Consider the following 17,299-nt stretch of genomic DNA (forward strand, 5'->3'; position numbering starts at 1 on the left):
CGACGCAGTGACAAACTTTTTGAAATTTGTGGCAAAATTGTATCCGCATTCTGTAAATTACTTTTTCCTTGATTATCTTAAGCAAAATTTCAAATGTTCTTTTTTGTTGTTGTATCGTTAGTAAGTTTCCACAAAAACGATGGCAGGACCTGTATGATTCGTAATTTTTACGGTCTTCAACCGGGAAGTGATTGGTATAAACTCAACGCAGTTTCTATTTTAATATTCACGTGTAACAATTTCAATGCTTGTCTATTAATGAAAATTTGGTCAGTCTAACAAAAAAAAAAAATAAAAATAAAAATAATTTGTTCCTGCGTAATCGCAGCGGAACAGCATTAGACCTACAGTAACCTGTTCTCAGCTGCCCTTTTTATTATTTCCCACATTTCAGACTGTTCTTTTTATGAGCAGCATTGCTTTTTTTGGTGACTATGGCCACTTTATTTGCGTCTGAAACTTTCACGTGGTACCATCATTGCAGCCAACATTGGCCAGGCTGTGGTCAACCTGAAGCTAAAAAAGTTTCTTTGTTCAGTTCAACTCTGAACCCAGAAATTGCGTCACTATAATAGATTCATGTTCCTTATACGCGCCTTTATTCCTCTGTTGCGTCCACAGTGAATGAAGACAAAGGCATAATTCTCTTTATCAACTTACAACTTGTTAAATTATCTGATAAGAAGTGTCAAACTGGTGCGACATTTAATTCAACTAAGTTGTCACTTATTCTCACAAAGCCGATTACCTGTTTGCTTATCGCAAATAGGCTAACTCTCCTAATCTTTTTCTCCCCTTTTTCTACCCTTCCTCTTCGGCTCAGTTCAGTATAAAAATTCCTTGACATCAGATTCAATAGTTGTCTGTAGGCGGAACAGGTTTGAACTTTTATGTGTTCATCATTTCTGCAATCAGGATACCACATCAGTCGCCTTGTCCGAAAACGTCGCCGTCCCGAGAAACGGTAGGTGTGCTGCGTTTTTTACCTAAGCTTTTTTATGAAACTCTTAAAACGAGTTTCTAAGGAAAAATCAATTTTCTGTATTAAAAATCAACGCAAAATATTTTTGTTGAAAAAGGTACAGTACGCAAGATGGCTTGCGTGTGTCAATGTATATGTCTGTAATTGAAATTGAGTAGAAGATAATGAAAAGTAATCAAAGGTTTTGAAAATCAGTTCTTTTAAATCAAAATTTAGCGCTAAAATCTTCAACAAAAACTGCAACTAAAAACAACCAATAAAAGATACACAACTAAAACTGTTCGAAGGTTTTGTAGAATCGGACGCCTAATGTTGAATTTGGGAGAGTTTTTTGGGTGTAGCTGAAGCACGCCAAGAAAGTTTTAAAGATATTTCACGTTTTTAGACGAAATCGTGACACTTTGATAAAAGAGTTATTAGATTTCAGGGTCAAAAAGTCAAGACTTATGATACAAAACATCTGTAACTGTTTCTGATGAAGAAAGTAAAATTGTACAAAAAGCATTAACATTTACAGGTGGCATATTCAGAAAATAAATTGTTTATAAGATGAGTTTCAAATGGAACTGAAAATTGAATATTCTTCAGTTTAATTTAAAATTTTTGATTTCAAAAACTAAGGTGCAGTTAATAAATCAAACATTTGCTAAGAACAATCCAGACAGATTAAGGAAATACGACCTTTAATGTTTTCTTGTACAAACTATGATAAACAATTTTCTGTTCATAAAACTGGTATGAGCATTTTGCTGTCAAATGGAAGAATTAATTCGAAATTTTTTGAAACTTTCCATCAAGTTGTTTTATGTCTGAAATAATTGACAAAGAATACTTCGTTGAAAAATATTGATGTATATTTATGTCAAGGGTTTTCTACAAAATTATGTTTATACAAAACTGCATCTGAGCCCAGAAACAGAAAGAACTTTACCAATTTTGACAGTGTACACTAACCTGGGGTTTTTATCAGTTGAAATAAGCATGACAAATAATTTTAACTAAAATAAGTTCAAATATTTTGGCAATTATAACTCTATTTTAATTTAGCTGGATTTATGTACTTTTTTTACTGCTACGGTGTTTAGAACGAAGTAATCAAAAATTTTCGGGCCATTTTAAAATTTTTTTTTGAAATTTTTGTCAGTTGGAACAGCAAATCAGCTATATCAGTAAGAGCACACATTTTTTTTCTTTTTTTTACAATAAACTACACTCAACAAACCAAAATAGTTTACCGACATTTTTTGCCTGTTCAGAATTTCCGAAAATCAGTTCATAATAATAAAAATGTGCCACTAAATTCTTCAAATAAGTTCATCTAAATCGGAAGTCATTTTCTTATTTCATATTCTTTTTGAATTACTTTTTGATGAAGTATGTTAAATTTTTGTGCAAAGAAGTTGTTGTCTTTTTGAGTAAGCCTGTTTTTCTATATAATTCTCTTTGTCTGCTACACTGTTTAGTCCAATTTGTTTATCAATACTTGGGTTTAATTTCCGTTGAAAAAAGTGAAACAAGTTTTTGAGTTATGAGCCAGATTAGTCAATTTCAGCCGATACTCTTTGTCATTTTTGTTCTATGAACCGTGTTCAAGAAACGAAAAGAGTCAATTAAAGTAACACGAAAGATTAAACTTTTCCTGTTTTTCCTAACTTCCTGTTTTGCATATTTTTAACATCAGTTTTCATCAATTTTAAAATCTCTTGCTATCGTTACATTTTGATCGGATAATATAAGCTCATATGTAACAATCTTGCCTATTTGAAGACCAAAATGGTAGTTTTATCTACTTCAAGTTTAGAGATCTTGAAACAAAATTCATTAGATCTGTCCAATTTGATGCCAATTTCTATAAACTTTGGTTGTTTTCCTAATGTAACAATGCAGAAGCTCAATTTTATGGCAGCCAAGAAATGAAGAAATCTTGAAATCAACAGACCTATTTTTCTATCTGAATATTTTGGAAGACATAATCTAAGATTAGAATGGTCTTATAATTATTATTAAAATTATTGCCAATTTTTGTTTTTGATTATTATTATGTAATACTGCCTCGGCAATTTCGATTCTACGTTGAAAATGCACATAGAGTTAGAGTAGGTCTAAAAACCCAAAAATTTGCTTTTTGGTTTTAGAGCCGTAAAATTTTCCAATTTTTTTATAAAAATGGTTCTTAATTATCACTTGTTTAGTTATATTTTCCCAATTCTCCACAAAATAGTTTGACAGATGTCGTTTATAGGTCTCTTTGACAACAGCTGAATGTTTAAAAGTTATAAACAACTATCCAAGAAACTGATTAGTTTTGTCTGTTTTCCGTTTCGCAAATGATTTTCCATAGGCTAGCTAATGAGACAACTTTCTGCCAACATTGATGAGGGTCTGAACTACACTTTCGACATTAAATGGGTGTAACAAGAAATGGTAAATCATTTTCAGGCAGACATTAATTAGTGTGTTTCATCATCAAAAAAGCGACCAACGTGTTCCGGTTGACGACATCGTTTTGTTATCGAGAACAACAACTTGATCTCCGACACTAAGAAGAAGCTAGAGGTTACTTTCCATATGGAAGACAGGGGGATACATCACTGGTTTCTGGGCCCACGAATCAGAAGTAAGGAAAATCAAGTCAAAGTTGACCAGTAGTGCTACATAGAGACATCGTTCGAGTGGTATTGAATGAATGGTTGCAAAAACTCAAAAACTCAAGTGCAGACAAAGAAGTTGATCACAAACCTACAAAGAAGTGATGTAATCACTTTCTCATCTGGCAAAACAGACAAGGCCAGATATCAATATTAATAGTTTACACTTATTATTATTTTTAAAATATTGGCAAAATAGAAAACGACTACTACGATATCTTCAAGGTTGAAAAGAGTTGAAACTTATCTATACTGAAGAAGCTACGTAAAACTTACTGCGGAAAGTGATACAGGCTGCTTTGGAGATGTAAAGGAAGGGAACTGAACGACGGACTATTAATTTAGGCCAAAAGTTTTAGCAACGTACTCAGCTGAGGTGTCAAGAATCAGGACACAACTTCCCTATCTTCATCAGAAACACAACAACAGAGTAAGGCGGGAAAAATTCGTGACGTACTCTAACTAAAGCATGTTCAAAAGGATTTTGGCATTCAACAGAATAGCAATTAGTGGGGACAACCAGAGTTGTACCAAGTTGCACCAGAACCCAATCATGCCCAAAAAAAGCAAACACATTGAGACAAATTTTCACATCATTCCGGTGATGGGACAATTTTCAATCACTACATTTCGACTGACAAGATGCCAGCGGACGTGTTCTCAGAATCATTAGCCAACCCAAAGTTGGATCTTTCCGAGCATTCTTGATGGCAGCAGACTCTACGCAATCAGCTCAAGTTTTAGTCGGGCTGTCAGAAATGAAGATCGAATTAAAAATTACTTTTACTTACCATAATAACAGCAGACGTAGCTGATTTGAAATAACAAAATTTCTGAAGTGAAGCAAGAGCTAAATTTGGCTGAAAAAATCAGTATCTTGTTCATGCGCTCTGATCTATATAATTTTTAAGTGCTTTTTTAAATTTCATGTTGAACTTTCCAACCCCATTTAACGTGTTTTTACGGTCAAGATACCTCTGAGAAAATGCCTAATGATGAAAAATATTCATGAACTTTTAACATTCTTTAATATTTGGACTATTGAACATGGTGCTCACAGATCAAAATCACTATCCTGACTTTTTAATCAGGTTTCTCCTGTGAATCTCGGTGTTTTACTTCAAAACTCATATTTGCATCCTCTCATTTTTGAGTTTTCATAACTTAGTTTTTAAACGTTTTTATTTTGCCTGAAAATTTTTATAGACCAGCAGTGATTAATGAAAAAGCGGGCGGGAGCTTTTATTAGCTGGTGAGATAATAATGCCAATGTTTTTAAGGTAACAATCGTCATTCAATTCTGAATAGCCATTCGATTGTAGTTTTTGACTTTTTCTTTTTCGAGACTAATTTTTATTAGATTAAAGGTTTTGGTTTTTATGTTTTCTTTGCGTGTTTTAATTGTTTTTTTTCTTTTTCCTTTTTTCGGATAAAAAAATTAAAATCAGAAAATGTTGGTTCATAAACGATCATTGTTATTTTCAGCCCGAGTCAACAATGGAATCACTCTCGCCTCCATCTTGAAAAAAATTGTTGAGGTAAAACTTCCTTTTTTTGCATTCGGATTTCTCTCACCACTGAATTACAACCCGTATGATGAAGCATAATATTTTGAGTTCCCCATTCATTGGGTGAGTAGTCAAAAACTTACGAGTATAGATTGTCTTAAATGTAGCTTTAAATGGGAAGCTTTAATCCACATTTGAATAAAAGAAAAACTGATCGCTAAATGAAAGTAACTAAGTGAAAAGTGCAGTTTAGATATTTTCTGTTCCTATATGCAGAACTTCTACTTGTTCTATGGGTTCTAATGAACTGTGAAAGAGAGCCAGTATACAGAACAAATCAATTTATTTCAAACAAAGATTTTTTAGCAAATCGTCAATTACTACTCTGATGAAGTTGCGACGTTGACAGATTGATATACCACAAGCTGGGTTATTCCACATGATCTATTTGATTTGAAATTTCAATAAAAATATTGCGATCTTCATTTTCTTTGAGCATCATGTGAGCGTCAGCATTGCTAAAAGTTTCGTGCTCTGATTGATAAATATTTGTGCTCTTTTTTGCTAGAGAGAGTCGATATTCATCTGATCCACAGGGAGAAAATCTCTGATTTTATAGGAAGTATAATTATTTTTAATCTATATTATGAGATGCAAATTTTGAATTAATCTTCGCCGTGATTCAAATTTCACCTACTGGGCACCTCTTGAGCAAATATTAGAGGACGGGAGAGGGTCAAAACATTAGGTGCAAACACACATTACCGAGCCTCCTCTCTTTAAATATTTTAATAATTACACGATTAGAAAATTAAACATAGAATTTGGCTAATTTTTTTTCGGAAAACAGACATATGGTAGTGCGTCATTGGAAACACCTAATTTGGAAAGTTCTCTTCCTGGACAAGCGCCTTTACTAATCAATTGTGGGCCAAAGATGTATTAACCAATCTCTAACTAAAATGGGTAATAACTGGTCACCCGGGAGAAATTATCAGGCGGAAATTGGAAGATGGTCGGGTTGGTTCCATTTATTAGAGACATAATTAGATTTTTATTGACCTGGCTTTAATTGAATTTAATCCAGCGCCCCTGACAAAGTTCAACCCAAAAATCGATATCGAATATTTCCGATATAGCTGATTGGTTTTTTATTGCCCTGTAATAAGTAACTAAGTATAAGATCTGGCTAACATAAAGAGAAAAAGATAAGAAAAGTAGAAGCACGAGTTGGTCAAATTTGAGAGGGAAGAATAAGCGATTCCCTGAAAATTGTATCCCCATTTGTCGTCATTTATTCTATCCACAGAACAAACACACAGTGAGTACTAATCTTCAAAAATCTTGAATTTATCTTTTTGAATATAAATTAGAAAGTAGCTTTCGTCTGAACTGAAACTTTTTTTTTCAAATTAATTGAAGTATTCATCAACTCAATAATGTAAAGTGTTTAAAATTTAAATTTTTGACCAAATCAGTGAAAGAGAACTAATAACTGCAATTAAATTTTTCCATGTACCATTTTCGAGAAAACAGTAATAATACAAAGAAAATTAAAATGAAAACCAGTCATCAGTAAAAAGTTTTGAAAAACAAGACAATTTTTTTCTTTTTTCACAACACATTAATGAGGCAAAAAAAATTAATTCATGAGTGTCATGATACAACAGTTTTTAACTTCAGTTGGATTTTTTAAATTGTTTTCTACCAATGCAACCCAGCAACCATAGAGAGGGAACTTTATGATAGCAGGTTTTCTTTTCGATGTTTCTTCTTTTCTCATCGATTGATTTAGCCACCCGTATTTTGAGATCATCCTTTTTCCCCCAAATCATTGCATCCCAAAAAGTGTATTACATTGCATTCCATCAAAAACAATTACCCAAAAATGCTTTCTTCAACCAACAACGAGAATCTCAAATTAAGTCTAAGCCCTAATTATGCCTAAAAATTCTAAGCTCTTGAACCAAAACCTTATGCAAAAATAATGTTGAATGATAATTATACCAATTATACACTGACATTGAAATCCAGTTGAAATTACGGAGAGTCGGTAGTTGAAAAAAAGAGGCTCGGTAATGTGCGTTCGCACATAAAATTCCGACCCCGCTCATTCGTATTTTTGACATAAATGTCTATCAAATGAGGAACAGATAGAAAACCCCCAAAAAGTCAAGTGTTTTTCAAAAAAAGATGTGTTCGAACAAAAGGATAGCTTCCAACGCAAAAAATTCAGAGGTGTAAAAAACCGCATTAGATTATTGAGATCAGCCATTACTAAGAATGCAAGTCAAGACGAACAACAAAATCAAACAACAATAACAACAAACCTTAATTACATCCAAGACTTTATGTCCATTTTATATAAAAGAAAACTTATTCACGAGATCAAAATAGCGTCAGATAAGACTGAAACTAACAAAAATAAATTGTAGTTCACTAGAAAAAGTATGGGACCACTCCATAATACGGCTCGGTAACAATTAGACAAAAAAAGAACAAAACACAGTAAAGTTAAACAAAAATTGATTTTTTGAAAAACAATCAATTTAAAAGTAATGAACACCATTAGATAGCAATTTAAAACATCCAATATATTTAAGATCACAAATGCCTTTATAAGAGGGCATTAAAACTTCTCACTATTCAAATTTGTTTGCCGTTGAAAAAAGAACAAAAAATAGAGTCAACAAACAAAAATTCAAGTAAAATTTCCGAGAAAATGCTGTCGAAACCGTAAAACCATATTTTTGCTCTGAAATTATGTTCAATTGATCCCTATACGAACGCAAAAAATGTGATATGCGACCTTGTGTTAAAAAGAATAGGTAACAAGTAGACAAAAAGGAAAAAGGCAAAATTAAGTAACACTTTCGTTTTTTCTCGACACGTCACGAAAGCCATTAATTACAAAGTAAAAAAATTAACTAGGATTGTTTAGTCATCTAAAGTAAGCACCTGAAACCAGTTTATACTCAGGATTTCTCTTAAATCTACAAAAAAAAACGTCAAATATAGATAAACATCAAAAATTAGTTTAATTTATGCGAAAAACCTGTGTTAAAGCCAGTAAATTCGTAAAGAAGTCCTTGAAAGCAATTAATTTTGTACAGTTGCACCTTCCTTTTACGACACTAATTTCTTATATGACCTGTAATTGACGAGACAGTGTAATAAATAAACAAATGAACAAGGCGAAGTGAAGAAAGTGCTTTTTTGTTTTTGAAAAATATTGTTTTCAAAAACCATGAAAGCCATAAGCAATCTACTCAAATGAGAAAAAATGGTTCATTCATTCTTCCATAAGAACTCAATGAGAGCTGTCATTCTACTGAAAATTTCATACGACCATAAAGACAAAGTAAAATTGACAGTTAAAGACAAATTTAAAATTTCAGTTGAATGCTTCGCGAAAGGGTGTCGAAGCCGTCAAAATCATAATCTATGCCTTTAAGACCTCTTAATGTTCCATTGCGCCCTATTTTGAACGCTAATAATGCAATATAAGAACTGTCAACAATGTGATAAGGTGGCAAAACGAAAACAAAACCGTGAAAAAAAGGGCCAAAGTCTAAAAATTTAAAAAAATTGCGAAATCTAGTAGTATCAAAGCCAGGAAACAAAAACTTAACGCGTAAAACCGCAAATAAGATTAAATTCTATTTCAAGGGTTTTTATTGAAAGTGGAGGATTATGACGCATTCTTTCTTTGCTAACACTATGCTACAAATTAAACAAATTAAAAGAAAAATAGTGGCAAAGTTCAAAAAGCCATCGTTCAATTATTTAACAGCCAAACATTTTCAAAAAACAAAACTACCAGAATCTTTCGAGTAAAAAAACTAGATGCATTAATTTAGAAATCCTTGGCCAACTGGAACCATCAACGGTAAGCTTTGATTTGAATTGTTCTTTCTTTAATTAACACAAAAAAGATCGAAATTTCTTTAAAAAAACGACTGACTGAAATCCGGACTATTTTTTGATTGTAACAGTCCAAAATTGGACCAAAACCAGCCTTACTATTGCTGTTAGTACATTAAGAACACTCATTTGTTTCGAATGTTATAGATCTAGATAATTTGTTTGTTATAAGGTCAAAAATGAATGATGCGTTTTTGATAATCATAGAGTAAAGTTAGCAAAAAATGGCCACATTTTAATTCCAGACTACTCTCAATAGAAGTGGAAGTAGAATTAGCTTCTTTTGTAGTTTACCCAAATTGTGTTAGTTAATTTTGGTTGGGTACTTCCGGCAAATTTAATCAATGTGGACTTAAGAAGCTTATTTCGGGCAATTTTTGATGAAGAAGGCTGAATTTTGAAATATTTAAGCCCAAATTTTAGCCAAAAAATTAAATCAAAATAGTCAACAACACATTTTTGTCTTTTAGAATAAACTCAACCGTTTTATTGTTAAGAACGTTGACTTACCTTTGCGAAACTGACGAAATTTTAAGCAAAAATTGCGGAAAATGTGAAAAAGAATAACGCACATCGATCTATTCTTCACAAAAATTTAAATCACAATAAATTGCTCTAGGAAACGAAATTCAAAAAATCTTTTAATTACATATTCTACGCTGGACGGACTTTTTAATGATATCACTCACACTTCTCTACGATGAATATATCGATCGGTCAAAAATGACTGAACAAAAAAACCTATTTGAGTATATATATATATATATATATATATATATATATATATATCCTCTCCCTAAACAGGGGTCGGAATAATAATATGGCTCAAATGATAGGATTTGATACTGACAGAAGTGAAGAAACGAGACACCGTTTTTTCTGCTCTGTTAATTTAAACAATTTCACATATTCTGAAACTTTAAAAGAAAAAGGCAACAATAACATTGATTTAAAGAAAAAACAGAATCTGAAGTTTAAACTTTTATAGTTTTACACTCTTCACTCATTTTACTATATGTAATTTAAACATGAATGTTACTCTTCATCAGAATCAACAGATATGACATTGAGCAAAAACTTGGCTCAGCAATGTATTTAAAAAATGTTGTGGAAAAGTGTAACAATCCAACTGCTGTAGTAGCTAACTCCATATACTGCAAAAGAATTAGAGCTTAGAGGACTCAACTATTTATTGCATATCGAATTTTTATCAAAATTATTCAAATTATTATCAAATTCAACCAAATCCACTGCAAAATATTGCACATTTTTAGTGGCAAATAGTTAAAAATAAAAACAAAACGAAAACAAATGAATTCATGAAATCCAATTTTTCGTGTTTTTAAGGTAAGCTAAAGCTACTCCGGCCAGACATGCTAGCGTTGTACCAAAGACCGGATGAAGTATCAACTTTGTCAGCCCCCCCCCCCCCCCCCCAGCTTAGTGAGAATAAATCTTTTATGACCCCCAGGTGAACGTGTTATTTCCTTTTATAGTAACGTGCTATATAACAACATATAATTTGTAACTGGGGGTCATAAAAGACACTGGGGCCCGAAACAGAATAGATACGTTATTACAAACGCTTTTTCAACTCGTTTTGCGGCAACTACGAAATCACTTAAAAGAAAATGTAAAAGTTGAACTTGATAACCAACTTGATGCTGTAACGTTATCGTATCTTTAATATTTATGGTCAGAAGCAAATGAGTTACAAGACAAAAAGTAGAAACGAAAACGAAGCAATCACTGAATTAATTCACAGCAACTTTAGTGCTCTGAAAGAGATAGGTCAGATAAAAATTTAGCAGCTTCGCTGGTTAATTAGCTTCGCTTCGAAGGACGACATTACCTCGTTTGAGAATAAAATTTGGTTTTATTGTTGTGTGTATAAGATTTTCTTCTTGACGAATTTAAAAGCAAATATGATCAAGTTCTCGTTGTTGTGAAATACAGAAAAAATGTTATCCCATCGATTGAATTTTTGTTGTTATGACCAAGGATCCCTCCCGAAAGTAATCAATGAAGCTGCAAATTGAACAAAAATTCGTTTCTTTCACATTATATCCCCCCATGAAATTATTGCCCCGCATTATGGTATAATTACCCTTATTTGGGGGGGGGGGGCTATAGGCTATCTGACCACTAAACTGGCAGGAGGCTATAATGGGAAAGACCCAAAAATTCGAGTACCACTTTGATTTAAGCTTTCATTTAATTTTTTTGGTTTTCTTTTTTTCAAAAAGAGATTCGCAACACTTTTTTAGTACCGGAACTCCAGTTTTATTTATGGTAGCTGTACATTAGCAAACACAAGAGAAAATTGAGTAAAATGGTTTTGGACTTTTCCGACTTCAAATATTCACCATTTAAAAGTATCAATATTTTGCTGTCTATTTAGTTTAATTTGATAATAATTTTGATATATTCGTTGAAATTTCTCATGTCAATAATTAGTTGGTCATCTTGCGGCCCGGTAGAAATTTATATTGTCTTTAGGCACGTGTAACAATAAAAACTCCAAACAAACTAATTTATAATAATGGTTTCTTTGTATGAGGAATTGTTGGGATATGGTTGATTTGGGGGCGAAACAGAATAGATCCTTTACTACATTCCTGAGCTCTTATTGTCTAATTATATGAATTAGAATTATTGTTCCGACCCTCATGGGGGGAGGAACTATAAACTATATACTCAAATAGATTTTTTTTGTTCAGACAATTTTGGCCGACCGATATATTCATCGTAGAGAGTTGAGACTCGTATCATTAGAAAGCCCGTCCAGCGTAGAATATGAAATTAAAAAAATTTTCTGATTTTCAAATTTTTTGGGGAGTTATCGAGGTATAAAATTTTGAGAAAAGTAGAGTGAATTCCTTTGTAGAGTGAATCGTTAATTTTGCTAAAACTCGTAAAAATTTTTAAGAACATTATTAGTTTTACGGGTAAAGATAGAATAGGCTCGCAAATTTGTTTTAATCGAGCTGTTTGGTTAATCTTTTTGCTAATTTTTTCGAATTTGAGACATTTTTAAATCAAAAAGGCTCCAAATAAGCTTTTGTTTCCTACTTCGTTTAAACTTGCAGGAAGTAGAGACCTAACATCTGCTGCCACACTCTTTGAAAATTTCTAAAAAACCAGCTGTACCTTTGTTTACTGTAGAGTTTTCTGGAATTAAATTTTTACCGGTTTTTGAAAAATAAACCTAAAGATTATACAAAGTGTGATTTATTTGTTTGTGGTTTATTGAAATATTTCATTTAATAATTGATCTCTTTTGCAATTATATGCATTGATTAATTGTTTTAATTGGACGCTGAGAAACATCAGGGCTAGAGCTAACTCATCATGGATTACTCCAATCAATAATTATTCGGAATATATTAGGGCGGTCTTCAAAATTTTTTTCGCAGTTTTGTTTTTATGTTGATTACTGACATGAATTATTTCAAACCACGGCACAATCAGTGACTACAAATCCTATTTACAAAAAAATAATGCCGCACGAAAATATAGATTGTCTTCAGAAAAAAGCGCATTATTTTTATGGCTTTGAAAATGTTTTTTCGTAAAATTTAAATGATTTCCTTTTGTTTTCGATTCATTTGTAAAACTTTTTGCAGGCCCATGACTATGTTTTATTAATTAAAAATTCCAATGGGTTCGTAAATAGCTGCAGTTGAGCCTATACAATGCCTGCAGTTTTTATCTAATGCATCTTATGACTTTGAATCTGTTTGTTTTAAGAGAATGATAGTGAAGTTTTGAAATTTGTCAATTTTTAATCTTTTTTCTATCCACTTGTAGCTTAGGCTCAAATTAAACAGGACAAAACTTTTTCTAAGCGTAGGAAAATGTACTCATTACATTGGTTTTATTTTCAAGTAATGTTTTTTTGGCTTGCTGACTACAAAATTTCATTAAAATTTTGTGAATTTTTGCATGTTTTACTGTATTTCAGGTCGTAATTTATTCCCTTTTCAACAAATAAAAATAATTACAGCTCCAATTGCAATAGAAAAAAGGCGCAAAATAAACATTTTGTATGACTTCCCTGAACAGTTGATAGTTTTAGCGAATGCAAAGCCGTTCTCTCACAATTTTTTGGATTTGTGTCTTTGCCTGTAGTTGTGGTTCTTTTTGTTTTCATGCGGCATTTCCCTGTCAATTAAGAGCCCTAATTGCTTCTGTAGACGTTTACTTGAATCTATTTACTGATTTTGGATAAGAGCTAAAAGTTTTAATGACTTTCAATTAATTTTTTAAGAAAATAATTTTATTAGGATTTTTTTTGGTTTTGCCTCTAATTGTCGTTTTTTTCTTGCCGTTCGGTATATTTATGACAGTCAAAGGCTTTGCACAATTACACGATTCTTTAACTAAATCCTTTTCCCAATTCCAGTTTATAATTATCAGTTTTGAAGACTTTCAATTATTTTCTTTAAAGAAGACATTTTTGTTATTCCTATTTTTTGGTATCTTTGTCGTCAACAAGTAACTAAGTCTTATCATTGACCCAACTAATCAATTTTCTGTTGCTCCAAACACTTTTTCTGCAGTGCGTTATGTTTTGACAGATGTCTATTATTATAAAGTGGTGCTTTCTGTTTTATTATTTTGCTTTACCTCTACTATCTTCGGTGTAAAATGCCGGTTCAAAGCCTTATATTCAACCAACTATTTTTTTACTCTTTCCATCTCTTTCAAAAAAACTCAATCAGGAGAAATACAACATTAAAGAGGTTCATCCAATAGAATTATAGCATTATTTTTTATCATTCAATTATTCCTTCCAATCATGGGAGGAATTGAATTCCTCATACTCTGGCTTGTCTTCAAAGATTTGAGTCCGCTATTCTTTTTAAAAAGACATTGAATAAAATTTTTAAGTCACCACGATTTTTTCATGCAAGTTATGAAAGAACAATATGAGCGTTAGAGAATCGATTTTTTCGTATTTTTACCTCGTCATAGTTTCGAAATTATCTAAGTCATATTGAGTTTTTCAGTTTTAAAGTATGCCTGCTTTTGTCATTGTCAGTTTGTTGTGTGTGTGGAGTGTGTTTTCCTGCTTTATAGTACCAAAACGAATAATTACAACTGTTGATTGTTGACATGACGGTGTTCATTTCCGCGTGGATGTGGAAGTTGTTTCAAGCTTGCCATATTTGATTGAAGAGTGCCATCAATCAATCGATTCAACTGCATTTTCCTTCAATTGCGCACAGATATTATAAAATGGTGCTTTCTATTTTAAGTTTTTGTTTTACCCCGAGTATCTTCGGTTTAAAATGCGGGTTCAAAGCCTTATCTTCAACCAACTGTTTTTTACTCTTTCCAACTCTTTCATTAAAATTCAATCGGGAGAAATACAACATTAAGGGGGTTCATCCACTGGAATTTTAGCATTACTTTTTATCATTCAAATATTCTTTCCAATCATGGCAGGAATGATTTTCCTCATTGTCTATAGAGCTTAGAAATGTGTTTTCATAAGAATTTTTGATACTGGTCAGTTTTTTCGATACTGGTCAGTATTTGTTGTTCTTTTTGTTGTCTTTTCCACAAAGACGCTTTACCTAGAAGGCCCAAATAAAATAAAGAAAGACTCAAGAAATTTGTTTAATCGCTTTTGTCAGTTTAAAGTTCTTAATTGTTTTTTAGGGTATTCTAGATATAATGTCTTCAACACTGTGGCTTCGATAAATTGTTTGTGAAATTTCTAATTTATCCGTATTTGTTCTTCTGTCGTTTTATGATTAGGCTGCAATACCAACAAGAAAAACTGCATCCTTGAGCAGTTGCAAATTGATCTGTTTTTGTTTAAAATTCAAAGCTTATGGTTTGTCGCAACTTTTGAAAATTTTTCTTTTAAAAAAATCAGCTGATTTTTGAGCTTTGACACCTTTAAATTAATTCTTTCAATTTTGTAGCTTGGTCTCTGTAACGATAGGTCGCATCCTCTTTCAAGTAAACCTAGATTCTATATTTATTATAGTTGTTTTTTAAACCAATGGTTTCTTGGCTTTGGTACTACGCATTTTCATAAAACTTTGGATATTCGCTCATTCTGAGTTTTCTATTTCCTTTCCAGATTATGACTTATGACTTTATTGGGATGGCCCAATTGGCGCTGTTAGTTTTGCAGTCATCCAACATATTACGGATTACGACAAGTAACAATTGCTTTAAGTATAAAATAGCCTACTTAATAAGCCGACTTGATACGAAGTGGTTTCAATCAATTTGAAATTGGTTGTTTTCAAAAAATGAGGATTGTTTTTTCGATCTTTGCCCTTTTTGCTCTCAATTGTCGGCCTGTCACCAAGTTGCATTATTGAGAGGTATAATAACTTATACAATGAACATTTATTGAAGTACAGGTTGATTTGTTTAGAACGGGTTTTATCGGATCCCTTCTTCATTTTGTCATTTTCTGTTTTTTAAATATGTTCACTGAGTTTTGGTCGGTATTAATGTTTGCTATTATTTGTTTTTGGGAGTATCTGATCCAGTACTCTCATTCCTGGCAAGTCTCATTGGCTCTCTAAAACAGCTTTATGTTTTCATTTAATTTTTTGCTGAGAGATAAGAGAGTTTCTGAACCATTTCTTTCTCTTCCTCAATTGGAAGACTAATAAATCAAAACGTGGATAGGTGGTGTCCGAACATCATGTGCGATGGCATATTATTGAGTCCCTTTGTTTAGTTATTATCATATCAAACGCGAATTGATGTTTTCAATATGCTCAGATACTTAAGAAATTTTTTTCCATTAAATTTGCATCCAGGTACACGGAATTATGATCCTTCCTCAAAAAATACGTTTAGAGAAGAAAGGAGAAATCATATTTTCAGTCAATTTACATTCCCAAATTTAGGGAATGATAATTGTTCCGACCCACTTGTGGGGGGAGGAGCAATATACTCAAATGTTTTTTTTGTTCAGTCAGTTTTGGCCAATCGATATATTCTTCGTACAGAGCTGAGTACTCCCCACAAAAAAACGAAAAGAACAAAATCTTTTCAGTTCCATATTCTGCGCAATACCGGCTGTCTAATGATACCAGTTCTTTACGCTTTCTCGTGGGGAGTTATCGATGTTTAAAAATCGATGAATAGTCGACGGTTTTCCGTTTATTTTATTCATAGATTCCCTAATTGTTTCGATAATTTTGAACCAAAATTTTGAAATTGTTAACAAAAATTTTTTTCGTTTTATTTTTAAGGACATAAGAGTCTTGTCAATTGATTTTATCCCAGTCTTTTAGTTGATATGTAAGCTAAATATTTTGAATTTTGATCTTTTTTTAATCAAAAAGGCTCCAAATACGCTTTTTTATCCAAGTTTAATTAAATATGATGTTATATGTTCAGAGCAAAGCTCATAATTTTGATGACTCTGACAATGTTTTCTTGAATTTTAGTTGATTTCTTTTGCTTTGCCTTCTTTCTTTTCTTTTGTTTGTTTTTCTTTTTGAATTCGTCTTATTAAGCAAAGATCAAAGAACCAACTGGCTTTGTTAGGAGCTACAGGTGAACATAGCCACCTGTAGCTGTTGTTAACTAAAGCCTCCTATGAATTTAAACATATCTGATTCGAGAAAATGTCAGTGAATGTTGGAAGTTTGCCAATTTTAGTTATCTTTTTTCTTTCTTCATTTTGATTAATTTCAAATTATGCTTAGCAAAATTTATTTCAATTGTTCTACAAAGCACTTATTATAGAGGTTTTAGTTTTAACTAAATGTTTCTGTCAGAATATCAAGTTTGGCATGGCTTCAATTGTTATGGACAGAATGCACAAAAAAAATTTTGAAACATTTCAGTGAAAAGCTTATAATTTTAACGGCTGATGAGACAGTTCTCTCGCAAAAGTTTTATTTTTTGCCGACAAATATTGCTCTTCGGCATATTCTTGGCAAACATAAGATTTGATTGCTGCTATGGATGTTTATAGGGAACTATTTGGTGATTGCAGTTTTTGGCTAACGTTATTAATGAGCTTCAGTTAAATTTTTTCACAGAAATTAATTTTGTACTTCCTTTTTTTTCTGATTGTCGTCCACTAGTAACTTAGTCCCATTATTGACAACGCGCAATTTTTTATGTCCCCATCCCCTAAATTTAATTTTTGTTTTTGGGTTATATTTTATAATACGTCTTTAGAGCTTCCAAAATGATTTCGTAAGAATTTACTGAGTTTTCCATACTGTAAATTCTTACAAAAACAG

General features: G+C 32.1%; 1 protein-coding gene across 2 annotated transcripts in view; it reads left to right on the top strand.

Moving 5' to 3' along the window:
• The first annotated feature begins 819 nt into the window (after positions 1–819).
• The window catches only part of LOC142340262 (uncharacterized), a 64,142-nt gene continuing 47,662 nt past the window's right edge, over positions 820–17,299 (top strand). Inside the window, exon 1 of one of the 2 annotated variants that reach the window (XM_075390821.1) lies at positions 820–964. In XM_075390821.1, the coding sequence (XP_075246936.1) occupies positions 891–964 (74 nt within the window). In that variant the 5' untranslated portion in view covers positions 820–890. Of the gene's footprint in view, positions 965–6,229; positions 6,460–17,299 lie in introns of those variants that run through there. The other variant, XM_075390822.1, reaches the window with a different exon arrangement.

This window comes from Convolutriloba macropyga, chromosome 5, assembly GCF_964194025.1.
Source record: "Convolutriloba macropyga chromosome 5, txConMacr16.3, whole genome shotgun sequence".
In the NCBI taxonomy this organism is placed as follows: domain Eukaryota; kingdom Metazoa; phylum Xenacoelomorpha; order Acoela; family Convolutidae; genus Convolutriloba; species Convolutriloba macropyga.